The sequence below is a fragment of the Anabas testudineus genome, chromosome 15 (genome assembly GCF_900324465.2).
Source record: "Anabas testudineus chromosome 15, fAnaTes1.2, whole genome shotgun sequence".
NCBI classification, from domain to species: domain Eukaryota; kingdom Metazoa; phylum Chordata; class Actinopteri; order Anabantiformes; family Anabantidae; genus Anabas; species Anabas testudineus.
The window spans coordinates 774,266-787,978 of NC_046624.1; the positions used below are offsets into that span (position 1 = coordinate 774,266).

General features: G+C 38.9%; 1 protein-coding gene across 2 annotated transcripts; it reads left to right on the forward strand.

Moving 5' to 3' along the window:
* Positions 1 to 1,444: 1,444 nt before the first annotated feature.
* LOC113158021 (inactive pancreatic lipase-related protein 1-like) lies at positions 1,445 to 13,506 on the forward strand. 2 transcript variants are annotated; one of them, XM_026353677.1, is made up of 13 exons: positions 1,445 to 1,503; positions 1,589 to 1,634; positions 2,576 to 2,727; positions 3,043 to 3,162; positions 3,774 to 3,908; positions 5,583 to 5,691; positions 5,807 to 5,926; positions 6,106 to 6,222; positions 7,391 to 7,509; positions 8,657 to 8,786; positions 9,048 to 9,162; positions 9,723 to 9,890; positions 11,256 to 13,506. In XM_026353677.1, exons 2-13 carry the CDS (start codon positions 1,589 to 1,591, stop codon positions 11,323 to 11,325), a joined length of 1,401 nt encoding a protein of 466 aa, XP_026209462.1. In that variant the 5' UTR covers positions 1,445 to 1,503; the 3' UTR covers positions 11,326 to 13,506. The 2 variants fall into 2 exon arrangements, with proteins under 2 accessions (XP_026209462.1, XP_026209461.1); XM_026353676.1 differs by having other exon boundaries at positions 1,460 to 1,503; positions 1,580 to 1,634.
* The last annotated feature ends 207 nt before the right edge of the window (positions 13,507 to 13,713 follow it).

The following is a 13,713-nucleotide window of genomic DNA, read 5'->3' on the forward strand; positions in this document are numbered from 1 at the left end:
AGAAGCTGTGTCTGACAGCAGCTACGGCCTTTGTCTAAAACCTGTTCCAGACACCTCTAATTGGTTGGTATTTATACAGGAGCCCAGGAGAGCAGAGTGCACGCAGGGTTGTTTTTACATGGGATTAACCTAGGTCCACATCTCAACACAAGTCACAGAGAAAACCCAACATGCTCACTGCATTATCTGGAAAAGATGGCCTGTTTACTCAATCTGACCAGTTTGCTTGGGCTCTGGCAGGCTACATGTTTAAAGATGCTTCACAATTTGTTTTAAACTTAACTCCAAAAGTGTTAATCTTTAATAATTAAAAACATTTTTTGTACATATAATCTATGAATACATAGTACTGCCCACCGATTTACAGTAGAAACTAATCATTTTGTAAATTATTCTGACATTTTCTACATGGTGGACACCACGCCTGTATGCACATGTAAAACAGCAGTAAAATGATGTGAAAGCTGTGTAACTAGGCAGTATATGGGCTGTCTCTGGGTATTCAGAGACAACAGTTACAATATCTTTTTATGTTATATATCTGTTTGAGTGCTTATAATATATGTCCTCTACCTGAGCTGTAGACAGGGGAAGACTCGAACAAAAAAGGTAGACACTGCTACATTTCCTTGCTTTCTATTGCCATCTACTGGACATAAATATATTATGTTATAAAACTGTAGAAAAGTAAACTCTTCATATCAGTACCAGTTACACAGTGGAGACAGCCAGTCTTTCTGCTGCCATGGAAACTTACCTACTGGCTCTCCTATTCTGTATTTGTGCTGTCCAGTAATGTAGATGTAAGTGTCATTAATCATTAATCACAGTGTAAAATATCTAGTTTTGTAACATTTTACTACAAAATCCCAGATACTTTCCAATATCTTTCCAGTAGAGTTATAAGTTGTATATGATATAGCCTTCTAACCATATGCTACCATCCATACCAATGGTACCAATACACTAGTTTTCACCATTTGTAAATTGGATTATCTTCTATCTGGAGGCTGTAGGCAGTTTACTCCTACACCATATTCCTTGCATTTCTTAATGATGGATTTGACTGTACTGCAAAAGAGATTCAGTTATTTAGAAACTATTTTGTATACATCCCAAACTATGCTTTTCAAAACCTCTTGTTTACAGTTACTTGAAAGTTTCTTCTGTTTTCAAACTTTAATAAATCAACCATGATTCACTATAAAAATAAAATATGAAAAGTAAATGTGTTTAAATAGACAAGGTATTATTTGGAAATTAAAGGAAGATTGATGGAAGTTTCTCCAGATCTACTGTTTGGTATATCTGTTCAAAATCTGAAAGATTGGTGGATGCTTCATCACTGTATGAAGTGAACATGTAACTAATAATTGACCAGTTTGAGATCTAACATGTCAGATTGTCTGTCACCTGTGCATTTCCCACTCCCACGTGGGCAAAACGTCTATTTAAAACAGTGCACAAGGACTGCAATATACTACCACCTTGTCTGGTCTCAAGGTAAGTAAACAACATGATTCAATTAATGTCTTTGTTTCATTTCTTTACCACTAAACTCTTATGCAACATTGTCTTCATGTCACAGATGTGGAGTTTGGGTCTGTTCTGGTTCCTCATTGCAACAACATATGGTAAGATCAATTTAAAATTCAGTTTTGCTCAAATGACAAACTAAGCCGGTAACATAGTTAATGTGGTATGGTATTTTATTATGGTACGTTATGGTATTTTAAAATTACTTGTGTGCTGTTTATTTTTCTTTGTAGAAATAATTTTATTGTAGTGTCGATTGTCATTGTCAGTGCATTGTCAGTGCAGCTAGTTCCAGTTTGTAAAATATTTAGACTTGTTTTGTATGTAGTTCAATCAAATATGAATCTATTCTATATGTTGATTCATTATTTTTACACATGGATATAACGCAAAAGGTTCTGTGAATTTGATCAAGGTTTGGCTGCACAGGCTTAATCTATAAATACTGACCCACCTGCAGACTGCTGCTGGTCAAATTCAACAAATATTCAACAATTAATTTCATTCTTGGTGAAGGGACAGCTATAGATAAAATTATCACCATTAAAGTAGAGTTTGGGAAATACTGTACTAACTTTCGATTAAGCCCTTTGTACATATTGTTAAGATGTTGGAGTATTTCATTTATGTCATAGTTTTATGTAGTGTATGCGCATATCCTGCATCAGAAACCTGAATTCACTGTTATTCTGCTTTACACCAACGCCAACTAGGTTCACCCTCAGCTGCAGCTAGTAGATAAGTATGATAGATCTGGTAGATGTAAGTCATAGAATCATGTCAGCAGGAATATGAATGACTAGGTTTCATATGTGCCCTGGAAGTATTATATTGGTTTGGCCTTTCTCATGTTCCATGTCATACTGTATCCTGAATATAAAAAAGCAGGATGCTGCATGTAAATGTACTTATTGATAAAAATAGGGTAGGGGGGTTCAGTTTTGATACATAAATATAAAAATATGCATATAGTATATGATGTAAAAATAGCACTGTGAAAGTCAATCTATATAAGAGTGCCTCGTTGTCCTTGTGACAGCTGCTGAGGTCTGTTTCGATGAGCTTGGGTGCTTTAGTGACCTGTCACCCTGGGGAGGCACTGCCCAGAGACCAGCATCTGTTCTGCCCTGGCACCCCAAGGAGATTGGGAGCCGCTTCCTCCTTTTCACCCAAAAGAATCGCTACTACCAGGTGATGCAAAGCCTTTATCAGATTCCTCTTGTGTCTCACCAGAGCTATGATGGAAGGGCCAAAGTAGGACTTTCAATTAGACACGTACAACAAATCTCTTCTAGTCTTTTTTAGAACCAGACTTGATCATGTTTTTTTCAGAAAACAGTCTCTTTCTCAAAACAAGGATTTCGGATTTTGTTTCACATTACTTACTAATTACATATAAAACTTAGCTTTATAAATAAGGGTATTTCAGAAAGCAGACAAAAAAAAACATTTTTTTCCTTTAGCCATCTGTGTTCAGACTCATTGCTTTACTTTTGAAACTACCAGGAGATCACGACCGATCAAACCATCCAGGCCTCAAACTACAATGGGATAAGAAAAACTCGATTCATCATTCCTGGTTATTTAGTCACAGGAGATGAGGACTGGCCACAGGAGATGTGTAAGGTAAAATTATACACCAAAAATCATGGATGTGGAAAAAAAAATTAGATGTGAAGAACCCCTAATGGCAGTTTGATTTGCTATAGCAAACGAAATGTTGACTTTTGATGTAGCACCAATTAATAAATCAATAATAATAGACCAGGGTGGAGTGACTGAATGGTTCCGATGATTGTCAGTTCCTCTCCCCTTTACAAAGGGTACAAGGGGAAAAGCACAATGTAGGTATTTTATACCCTAGAAAATTGAGAGTAAATAAAGTATTTAACACAGACAGAAAGAAAGGGAACCACAACCAGAAAAGATCCACAAGGGACAGTTCATCATAATAAAACAAAACATAGTTTTTACTTCTACGTAGTGGTGCTCACATACATCACTTTATTATATATCCTTAAACATGGACGAATAAAAAATAATTAATCTGTGGTTGGTACAACTCGAGATACTGTAGCCCAACCTTTCTAAGACTTCTGTGTATTCTGCACAAGGATAGATAAGATTCTCACAGCACTCGTAGTAATTAGTAAGTAAGGATATATGTTTTTGAACACTGGTAGAACTGACAGAATATTAATCTGATTCTCTTTTGACTAACTTGCTGCTCTGTGTAGGTTATGGTAAAGTCTGAGAATGTGAACTGCATTGCTGTAGAGTGGAAGAAAGGGGTGAAGACTCTGTATGCTCAGGCTGTCAATAATGCCAGGGTGGTAGCTGCTCAGGTGGCCTCCATGATCACATTCCTCATGGTAAGTACAGCACTTAATGCAATTTTAATTTCAGTCACAATTACAAATTAAAGGTGACTTTCTCCTGCTGCCAGTCTTTGTGCTGAAGTAAACAACTCCTGACCCCTCCCTTGTGGAGAACTAACACCTCCACTCCATAGAAACTGCACTCCTGAGGGTCATGGAATCTCTACGGGCTGCAAAAGCTGTGACTCAATCTTCTGTCCTAATTCTACTTGATCTGCAGTCTTTGACACAGTCAAACATATCTTGAAGGTATTTTGGCAGGGGCAGGTTTCTAACTCTTATTGCCTCCACTGGCTTGCCAAAGAGCTCAGTTCTTGGTCCTCTACTCTTTTCCACCTCTACTCCATCCCTAGGTTCCATCATCCAATCGTATGGTTTTTCCCATCATTGCTATGCTGACAACACACAGCTCTTCCTGTCATTCCACTGTCTCACTATCTCTGCATGCCTCGCCAACATCGCTGCCTGGATGAGAGAGCCATTTTCAGCTCAACCTCTCCAAGACAGAAGTTCCTGTCTTCCCAACCAGACCTTCAATCCTCCGCGACATTAGCATCAACATAAGATCCACAGTAATTGTTCCAATTAAGTCTGTCAGAAACCTGGAGGTGATCAATGATGATCAACTGAGCTATGCCAACCACATTTCCTCTGTCCCAAGGGCATGCAGATTTGCCCTTTTAAACATCAGAAAGATCAGACCCTACCTTTCAGACTATACAACACAAACTATTGTGCAGGCTCTGGTCATATATTGACTTTCTCACTCGCAATGTCTTACTGACAGGTTACCAGCTGCATCATCAAACCCCTCCAGATGATCCAAAATGCAGCAGCATGTCTCATTTTTCATCAGCCAGAAAAGGACACACATTAGACCCCTTTTCAGATCTCTTTACTGGCTTCCTGTAGATGCCTGCAAGAGGTTCAAAGCCCTGATCCTTGCTTACAAAGTGGTCAACTCAACAGCTTACCTGAACGCCCTCATTCTGGTCTACTCGCTCAGCAAGGGAACAACACTGTGTAGTCCCCTTACCTCACCTTAAAAGATCCCTGGCTTAACCTTTCAGCTCAGTGGTTTCACGATGGTGAAACAACTTCCGCAACTCTGCGTGCTCAGCTGCTTCACACTCAACTTTCTAAAACTTGCTGAAAACAAAACTTATCCAACTCTTTCTCTGCAAAAATCTGGCACTCATACCCCATATAACTGACACAGCTCGTTGTAGAAGACTTTACTTTAAAGTTTGTTTCCTTGGCTTAGATATTTGCTTGCTTTGTACCTCACTTATAAGTTGCTTTGCATAAAAGCCAAATAACTAAATGTAAATGTCCTGTACCTATCTTAGCAATTTACTGGTTTAGTCTCATACATATGGAGTACTCTCCAGAGACAAACATTTTAAAAGGTGTTGAAAAATGAAGGAACACATGCATTCTCACAAACGATTCTGTGAACCTTTCTTGTCTAGACAGCTGAGTGAAAGTGTAATCAGAGAAGCCAAAAATACACTGACAAATTACACAATACACAGGATTGAAAGGCACAGACAGAAACAACTGGTACCTGAGAGAATATTCCCATGTATGCAAATTGGTAAAGAACATGTGATATTAATGGTAGCGTGGTTGATACAATATCTTTAACATACATGCTGTATGTCACAGGACAGCTATAAGCAAGCACCTGAGAAGTTCCATATTATTGGACACAGCCTTGGCGCTCATATTGGAGGAGACGTGGGGAGTAGGATCACTGGTCTTGCACGCATCACTGGTAAATCCATCTGTTCATTGAAGTCACTCACAGCTGTGTGCTGCATATGAAAACAACTTTGCTTGTAAATGATTACCAGCTCCTGGTAACTGACTCTGACCTTTTGCTGTTAAAGGACTGGACCCAACTGAACCTTACTTTCAGGACACTGATGCCTCTGTGCGTCTGGATACCAGCGACGCTGCATTTGTGGATGTCATTCACACAGATGGACTTCCTTTCAACTCTAAACTTGGTAAATCTCACTGTTGACTTCAGTGAATGAGATTAAAATAGAAATGACTGACTCAGTGATTTCTGTACTTTCTAGCTCCACTCAAAATTAGTAGAATGCTGTGCCAGTAAGTAGAGTGACCATATTCATCAATCTTAAAAAAAATCTTTTCTAAGTGATTTTTGTATGAATTGTTGCAGGTTTGGGGATGTCGCAATTTGTGGGCCACATTGACTTTTTCCCAAATGGAGGAGAATTGATGCCTGGCTGCTCTGCCAACAAAGGCAAACCGTCTGATATTGATGATATTTGGCAAGGTGCGATAAATTCATACACAAATACATTACAGCAGACAAAATGGAAAAACAATGATAGTTTTGTTTCAGTTACCCACAGTTACATTTTTCATTCAAACAAGTGAGCATTTTGGAGATTTTGGAGACTTCTAGTTAACACTAGGGCAGTGAAAATCATTTTTAATTTTGGTGCATTCAGCAAGACTTTAAAACTGACATTAATATCTTGAGTTCCATGTCTGGTAAGAGACAGGAAGCAAAAGCACTTCAGTGATTCATTCAGTTCATTAGTTTAATGTTAATGTCTTAGCAGCAAAGAAACAAGTGTCCATGTCAAAGTTTAATTGAAAGACAATTAACTAAGCAGAAAGTTAATCAAAACATTTTAAGCATTAGTCTTCAGACACAACATAGTGAGTCATGGCATTGGAAAAACCGTATAAAGAAACCCCAGGCAGAGTTATTCCTGCTGGACCTAACTTAGCAAATATTTTCTGAAATGGATGATGACTGCCTTCTTTTTAAATGTGCTGCTGAGTAGCAAGGCTCAAGTGGCAGCATTAGTGCCATGCTTGGGTTGGGGGTGTTGGCACAGCTGAATATGACACTTTTGATCCTATAGATAAGAGAGGGAGAGTGGGAGCCAGAGCCGCATAACTGGAAGTCTTCGAGCGCCTTGTGTTTGTCTTGCACTGGAGAATACAAAACTGCCTGTCAATCACCAACTCAGTCTCCCCATCTCTCTGTTCTCCCTTAAGATTGTTTTGATTATTTCTTATTATTTTTATTACTGGTGCAAATTTTTAAAACAACCCATAATCTACAAACCAGGTAGGCTGGAGCCAATGTAGAATAACGGACAGATACCTGGGCAGACCCAGCACTTGATTGTGAGAGAAAACCCAAACAAAAACACCAAAGTCAGTTGGCTGGCAGGTTAAAATCAGTTTGTGGCTGTGAGGCAGGAGTCCTAACCACTCCACCACCATACAGCCCAAGATCATTTCATGATATTTTTTAATATAATACGCTTTAGTTAGAAGATCATCAGAGCATACTGCATTGTCACTCTGTAATAAACATTAATGTCTCCTTAGGTATTATTATTAGTAGTAGTGGTATATTTTTTACCATGTCCTTTCACTTCTACTCTACTTCTGTTACATCATCTGACAAATTTCTATTACAGGTACCAAGAAGTTTGATGCATGCAACCATGTGCGAGCATACCAGTTCTACAGTGAGAGCATTAGTAAACCCCAAGGCTTTGTGGGATTTCCCTGCTCTGACCAGAACAGTTTTGCTGCTGTAAGTCTATTAAGACTCTTAATATCTATTTAGTGAATTGGAAAAAGTGTCAAGGAATATAGTTTCAGCGCTTCCTTACCTTACCTTCTTTTGCCTGAATAACCTTTCTGAAATAAGTTGGTGAAGCGATTCTCAGTCTTCTATGTGAAGTTATCTGGAAGTAGAGTCATGGCAACTGGACTTGTTTTTGTTAGGTTGAAATGTTTCACTACTCATCCAACAATCAATCGTGAAACAAAGGATGGGGAGGAAGTTAAAAGATGTAATAGTCACACCTCTGCCCAACCCCTCTTAACACCTAAAATGGGTCGTTAAGTGTGTCCAACCTGGTGCCGGTGTGAACTATTCCTGGTTTTTCTGGGGATGGATGAATGGGCAGCATGATAAATAGAAAACAGGTTGTGTCTAAGTCCTCCACCTCTGTTGAGTGAGGGGGTGTTGATTTGCACATGCAAAGCTTCCCTCACCCCTTTCTAAAGCCATCCAACTATCCAACCAACTTCTATTTATCTTTTTACACCAACTTTTTCTATTTAGATCTGACTCATCAGGGGCAACTTGGGGTTCCGTATCTTGCCCAAGGACCCTTTGGCATGTGACAATCCATTGATTGACAGACAACTGCTCTACCTATTGGGCCACAGCCACTCCCATGACTTAGTGCTGTTGTCTGGCCTGTAAAGGTCTGTGAGTCCCTCCATTGACAAGCCTCCCTAGACATCACTGACCCACCACCAAACCGATCATTCTCAACAATCTAGTAGGCAGCGCAACTTTCTCCATGGCTTCTCCAGACCTTTCATGTCTGTCACATGTGTTCAGCGTCTTGCCTCATCAGTAGTGGCAGTGACACAGTGAAAAACCTGTCAGAAAAGATGAGGAGAGAAAAAATGTTAGTAGTCCACCTGTAAATTAATTCCTGTTTAAGTGGCTGTCTCACTGTTGCCCCTTTAGTTCACCTGTTGTTAGTTAAGACCAAAGCAGGTGAAACTGAAGAACAACCCCTTCTGCCACTTAACTGACCAGATCAATATCACAGACGTTTAAATGACTTGATGCTAAACTCTGATTAAAAAGTGTTCCTTTAATTCATTCATCATGGAGTTGAGCTCATTCTTCACACATCACCATGTGCTTGTCTTCACAGGGAAAGTGTTTCCCCTGTGCAAACAGCCAGTGTCCTCTGATGGGCCACTCTGCTGACAAGTTCACTGTGACTGATGGAATTTCAACGACAAAGTATTTTCTCAACACGGGAAGTTCAGAACCCTTTGGTCGTAAGTACCCTGGCCTTCTAACCATGGCAAAAATAACACTGTGACTTAAACACTAAAAGTTTTTCATATCATTAAATATCATTAAAGATAAAAAATGTGTATCTCTGGTATTATAGTTTTTCATGCTTTCAGCTCAGTTGATGGATGAAGTACTGAAGTTTATTATGAGCTAGTATACCTAGTAAAGTCTCTTTATGTATTAGATGCTCAGAAAGATATCATGAAATAATGTGACTGTTTACTATTTCCTTCTATTTCTAGGTTACACATACAGAGTGACACTAACCCTTAATGGTCCCAGCTGGCGTAACCCAGGGTTTATGTTTGTGGCTCTCACTGGAAGCAAAGAAAGTACCCAGGAGTACCAGTTTTTTAAGTAAGAACTATGAGGGGGGGTTACATTGCATTCAGAAAGTATTCAGATCCCCTTCACAGACCAGAGAATCTTGTCTAAGAGTCCTTCAGGTGCTCTTTTGAAAACTACAAGCAGGCTTTCATGTGTTTTGCCCTTTTTCAATTTTTGGCACTGGTCGTGTACTGGTCACAACCTCAATCATGCATCAAATTTCACAGTAAGAGTAAAACACAACCTAGATGAAAAATTGCCTAATGTGACAAAATATTGCTTTTAATCAGCTTTTTAAGTCAGTTATCATACAGGAAAAATGACATTGATTGTTAGTACTGTATATAGTTTGTTTGTTTGTTTAAGAAATACTTTAAACTACTTTTATTATGTAAGTACACAAACTATATTAATAAAACATGTTGAATGAGTTCATAAATTGTGTATAATGAGCTTTAAACATATCACACAACTCTATTACAGTAATGGAGATCATCCTGGGTGAAAACTACTCTATAAAAACTAAATGTATCCCTAAATTTCATCAGTGCAGTTTGAGAGTGATTTATTGAGGTTTCTTGCTTGTCCAGGGGTACCCTGGTGCCTGGACAGACCTATGAAGCTTTGATCGATGCTGAAGTGGATGTGGGTGATGTGAAAGAGGTGAAGTTTCGGTGGAATAACTACATTCTCAACCCCCTGAACCCCAAGTATGGTGCATCTTTAGTGGAGCTACAGAGAGGAAAAGACGAGAAAGTGTAAGTCTGTCTTTTCTGTAAATATGACAGTTGGTCTGGACCCCAAGAACCAGATCTCTGAACACCTTAATGTGAGGGGCTACAAAAAATCAAGCAAACCTACATACTTATATCTTGTTAAAAATTAATGTAAGATGGAAATAGCATCTCTTCCTATTACCTTCCCCAGAATGTTTTTTAGAACTATTCCGTGTATCCTTTGTGTCCAGGACGCAACGCCTCCCAGTGGTTACATGAGGAAACACAGAATGGGACCCTAATTTAACTGAACCCGTGGTTCCCTGGATTATACAGTTGTATTTGTAAAAGTCTCTATGAATGTAAATAGACCCATTTCTTGAATTTAAATTAAAAAAAATTTTTCAGACTTTATAAAAACCGAATATACTGAAAACTATTTAAGTGGTTACATTTGTATTGCAATTTCAGATCTTTGTCACAAGTATATATTATTATTAATATAAAACATTTCTGGGATTGTTTTTATTGTGTGCAAAATCTCAGTTACAAAGAAAGACGCAGACAGTTTATGGTGTTGCCATATTGACATACGGGGGTGGCTGTGGGTCAATAGGTAGAGCAGTTGACTGCCAATCATAGGATTGGTGGTTCAATTCCCGGCTGCCACGTCACATGCCAAAGTGTCCTTGGGCAAGATACTGAACCCCTAGTTGCCCCCGGTGAGTCAGGTCAGCTGCATAGCAGCTCTGCCGTGTGTGTGCTTGTGCGTGTGAATGGGTGAATGAGATGCAGTGTAAAGCGCTTTGAGTGCCTGCTAGGTAGAAAAGCGCTATATAAGTGCGGACCATTTACCATTTACCATTACTGATGTCAGACCATAGTCAAGTTGCATTATAGGCGCCAAGGGTTCGGAATACAGTGTCTTGTCCAAGGACACTTTCACATGTGGCCAGGAATTTTGGGCAGGACAGAGAATCGACCACCAACTGCCGTACCAACATCTATGGACGCCCCTTACAATTATTTCACTCTGTGCCACAGTGCTGCAGTACATGACCACTAGAGCGCAGCAAAAGATTGCCCTAATGCCCTCCAGTGGCCAGTGCAGTCAGAGTGTTTAGGTTGTGGTGATCATATGGTGGGGTAAACTCTAAAGATTTCTCTTTGCTTCCCTCATTTCTTTAATACCCACACAATATACTGTGTCTATGAATAGACATACAATAAAGTGAAAGGTGTGTCAATGGCTACAAGCAAACAAAACTATACAATTAATTATTTTTGGTATACCTTTACCTTTGGATACTTTGAAATGTATACTGTTATCCAGAATGAAGTGTAGTTTCTCTTGTGGTGTCTATTTACAGTTTTTGTCTCTTATAATCTCCTTTTTCTCCTTCACAGCGCCCTCTTCTGTGGAACAAACAAAGTGGTGGAAAATGCCATTCAGTCTGTGCTGCCATGCCAGGCTTAACCAGTTGCAATCACCACATCACACAAGTCTTTCAGTAAAGAGTTATCATTGAATTGATCCTGTGTGCTGTTGTGCAAGATTTAGCAGAATTAGTACAATGGATTTAAACAAATCAACTTTGAAATCAGTTAACAAAGAAGCCATCTAGAAAGGAAACTTGCATAGATTTGTTAATTTGGGGTTAAAGCCACAATTTCTGGCCTACCTATAATTTTAGACCTACCTTCCTTCCATCAGCATCAATATCTTATTGGCTGGATACTTATTAGCACCTGTTACACCTGCAGTTACTTTAGCCAATACTGTAACAAAATAAAGAGCCACCTGCCTTTACAGGATATCAAATCTTATTAAAATAATTGTGACATAAGATAGATGTTTATTGGCCTTAATCTGAATCGTGTTACAAAGTAACAATGACATCTTTGAGACCACAACAAGCTGGTACAGTGGGACAGTGGTTAGCACTGTTGTCTAGCCTTGTGATAGTTTAAAGATCCCCACTTTTCTCTAAATGTTAGCTGGCATTGGATCCAGCCCTCCCTCAAAGACCACATGGACTACAAAGAGAAAAACCTCAAAATGGCCAGTATAAAGGTATAAAATCACTACAGAGAGATGCAAAATGACTACGAAGGCATGAAATGCTGCCACAAGGAGACACCATTTGCAATCTGGGAATTAAGACACAAACATACATTCCAACCTCCTTATTTACTCTTGTTACAGTGACGAAATGAAGGATTCTGAAGCTTTACAGAGTGAAAAAAACTTAAATTCATTCAATATCCAAACACTGAGTCTTTGAAATAGGGAGTGCCAGTGTAAGCTTACAATCTCCATTCATTATTTTTCATTCTTTGTAGTAGGCTGTGAATATACATGAAATCACATCACATAAAACAATCCTGACAACTGCATTGCTATTTATAATTCCCCTATGACTGCAGTGTTATCACTGTCACTTAAACAGGCTCAACAAAAGCAGCAGTATGAGTATGAGGGATACTTCACATGTCCAATTGTTGACATCTCTTGTCGTTCTCTCTTTTCAAAGCTAACTGTTCCTCACTGTCAAGGCCTGTCAGCACAGGGAGAGGATAAATGTTACCCTCATTAATGTTAAAAGACATGAGGATCCATTTGTGCATACACAAATCAACAGTAAATTACATGGTGAGATCACTTCTTTCTCCTGCTCATTTGGATACAGAATGGTGCTGGACAAACTCTTGTCTAATGTGTCACATATATCTATAATTCCAAAAGGCAGTTGCATGTACGTGTGTATGTGTGTGAACGTGTCTGCAAAGCACTTATTAATCTGTCCGTGGCCTTTCGCTGGCTTATGAAGTCCTGATTGTGTGTCATTGTTTTTGCTTCATTTAATTGAATACACACCCCGTAATCACGCTTGCAAATATACAGCTTTGAAAAGGCGAGCTGCCATTTTCATCATGGCGAACAAAGTGCATTTGAAATCACTCTGACTTCCCATGAGCTGAGCCATCAGTGCTCACACAATACCAATCAGAAGAAAAAACTCTCAGTTCCAAAGCTTCAAGCTTGACTACATTAATAATATTAATAAAACAGCAAATTGAATGTGTGGGCTAAGAGATGGGGAGAGAAAGTGTCTTGAAATCCTCTAAAGACATCTGTCTTTGTCTCTGACTCTTGTTTCTCTTTTCATTATTGGCTCATTGAAAGTGAAGGCTAATGACAAAATAGCAGGCTAATTCCTGTAATTATGTGTGTTTGTCAGAGGAAATTTGCGTATGACAGCGTTTCTTTTTCTAATCTTTAAGCCAGTAGCTTCAGGGGTGGCGTTGTTACTTACAAAGCATTTGTAGACAGGTCATGAATTAGTGAAGTGTAGATGTAGGTGGCAAGAGAAAATAAGCTCACCTGGGGAATGCGTGCACAACAAACTTAACCCCAGGCCATTGTGGACATTATATTTTCAAGAAATATTCACCAGAAGGAGAAAGAGAAAGAATTCAATTGCATACTTACCAATGTCCGCAACAAGCAAGTAACAAACAATGTTACACTATAATTAAATTTAAAGACAATTTTGAAAGGGAGTTCAGAGACAGTAACCAGTCAAAGTGATTTAAGGAGACTGAATTGTTTGATGCTTTCCCAAAGCAGTTAAATAAAAAAAAATGTTCATTTCACCTAAAACTATTTTCAGTCTTTGTTGACCTTCAAAGTAAATGAATTCAGCAGTAGTATGAGAGGACTGAAAATAATCTGTTATATTGAGCACGAAAGAGGTTAAAGAAAGACAGATGGTTCAAACAGGGGTCAGTGCAGTCTTTAAAATGGATGCTGACGGTGCGTTGTGCTGAATACATAGACACTGTAAAGTGCCTTGAGATAACT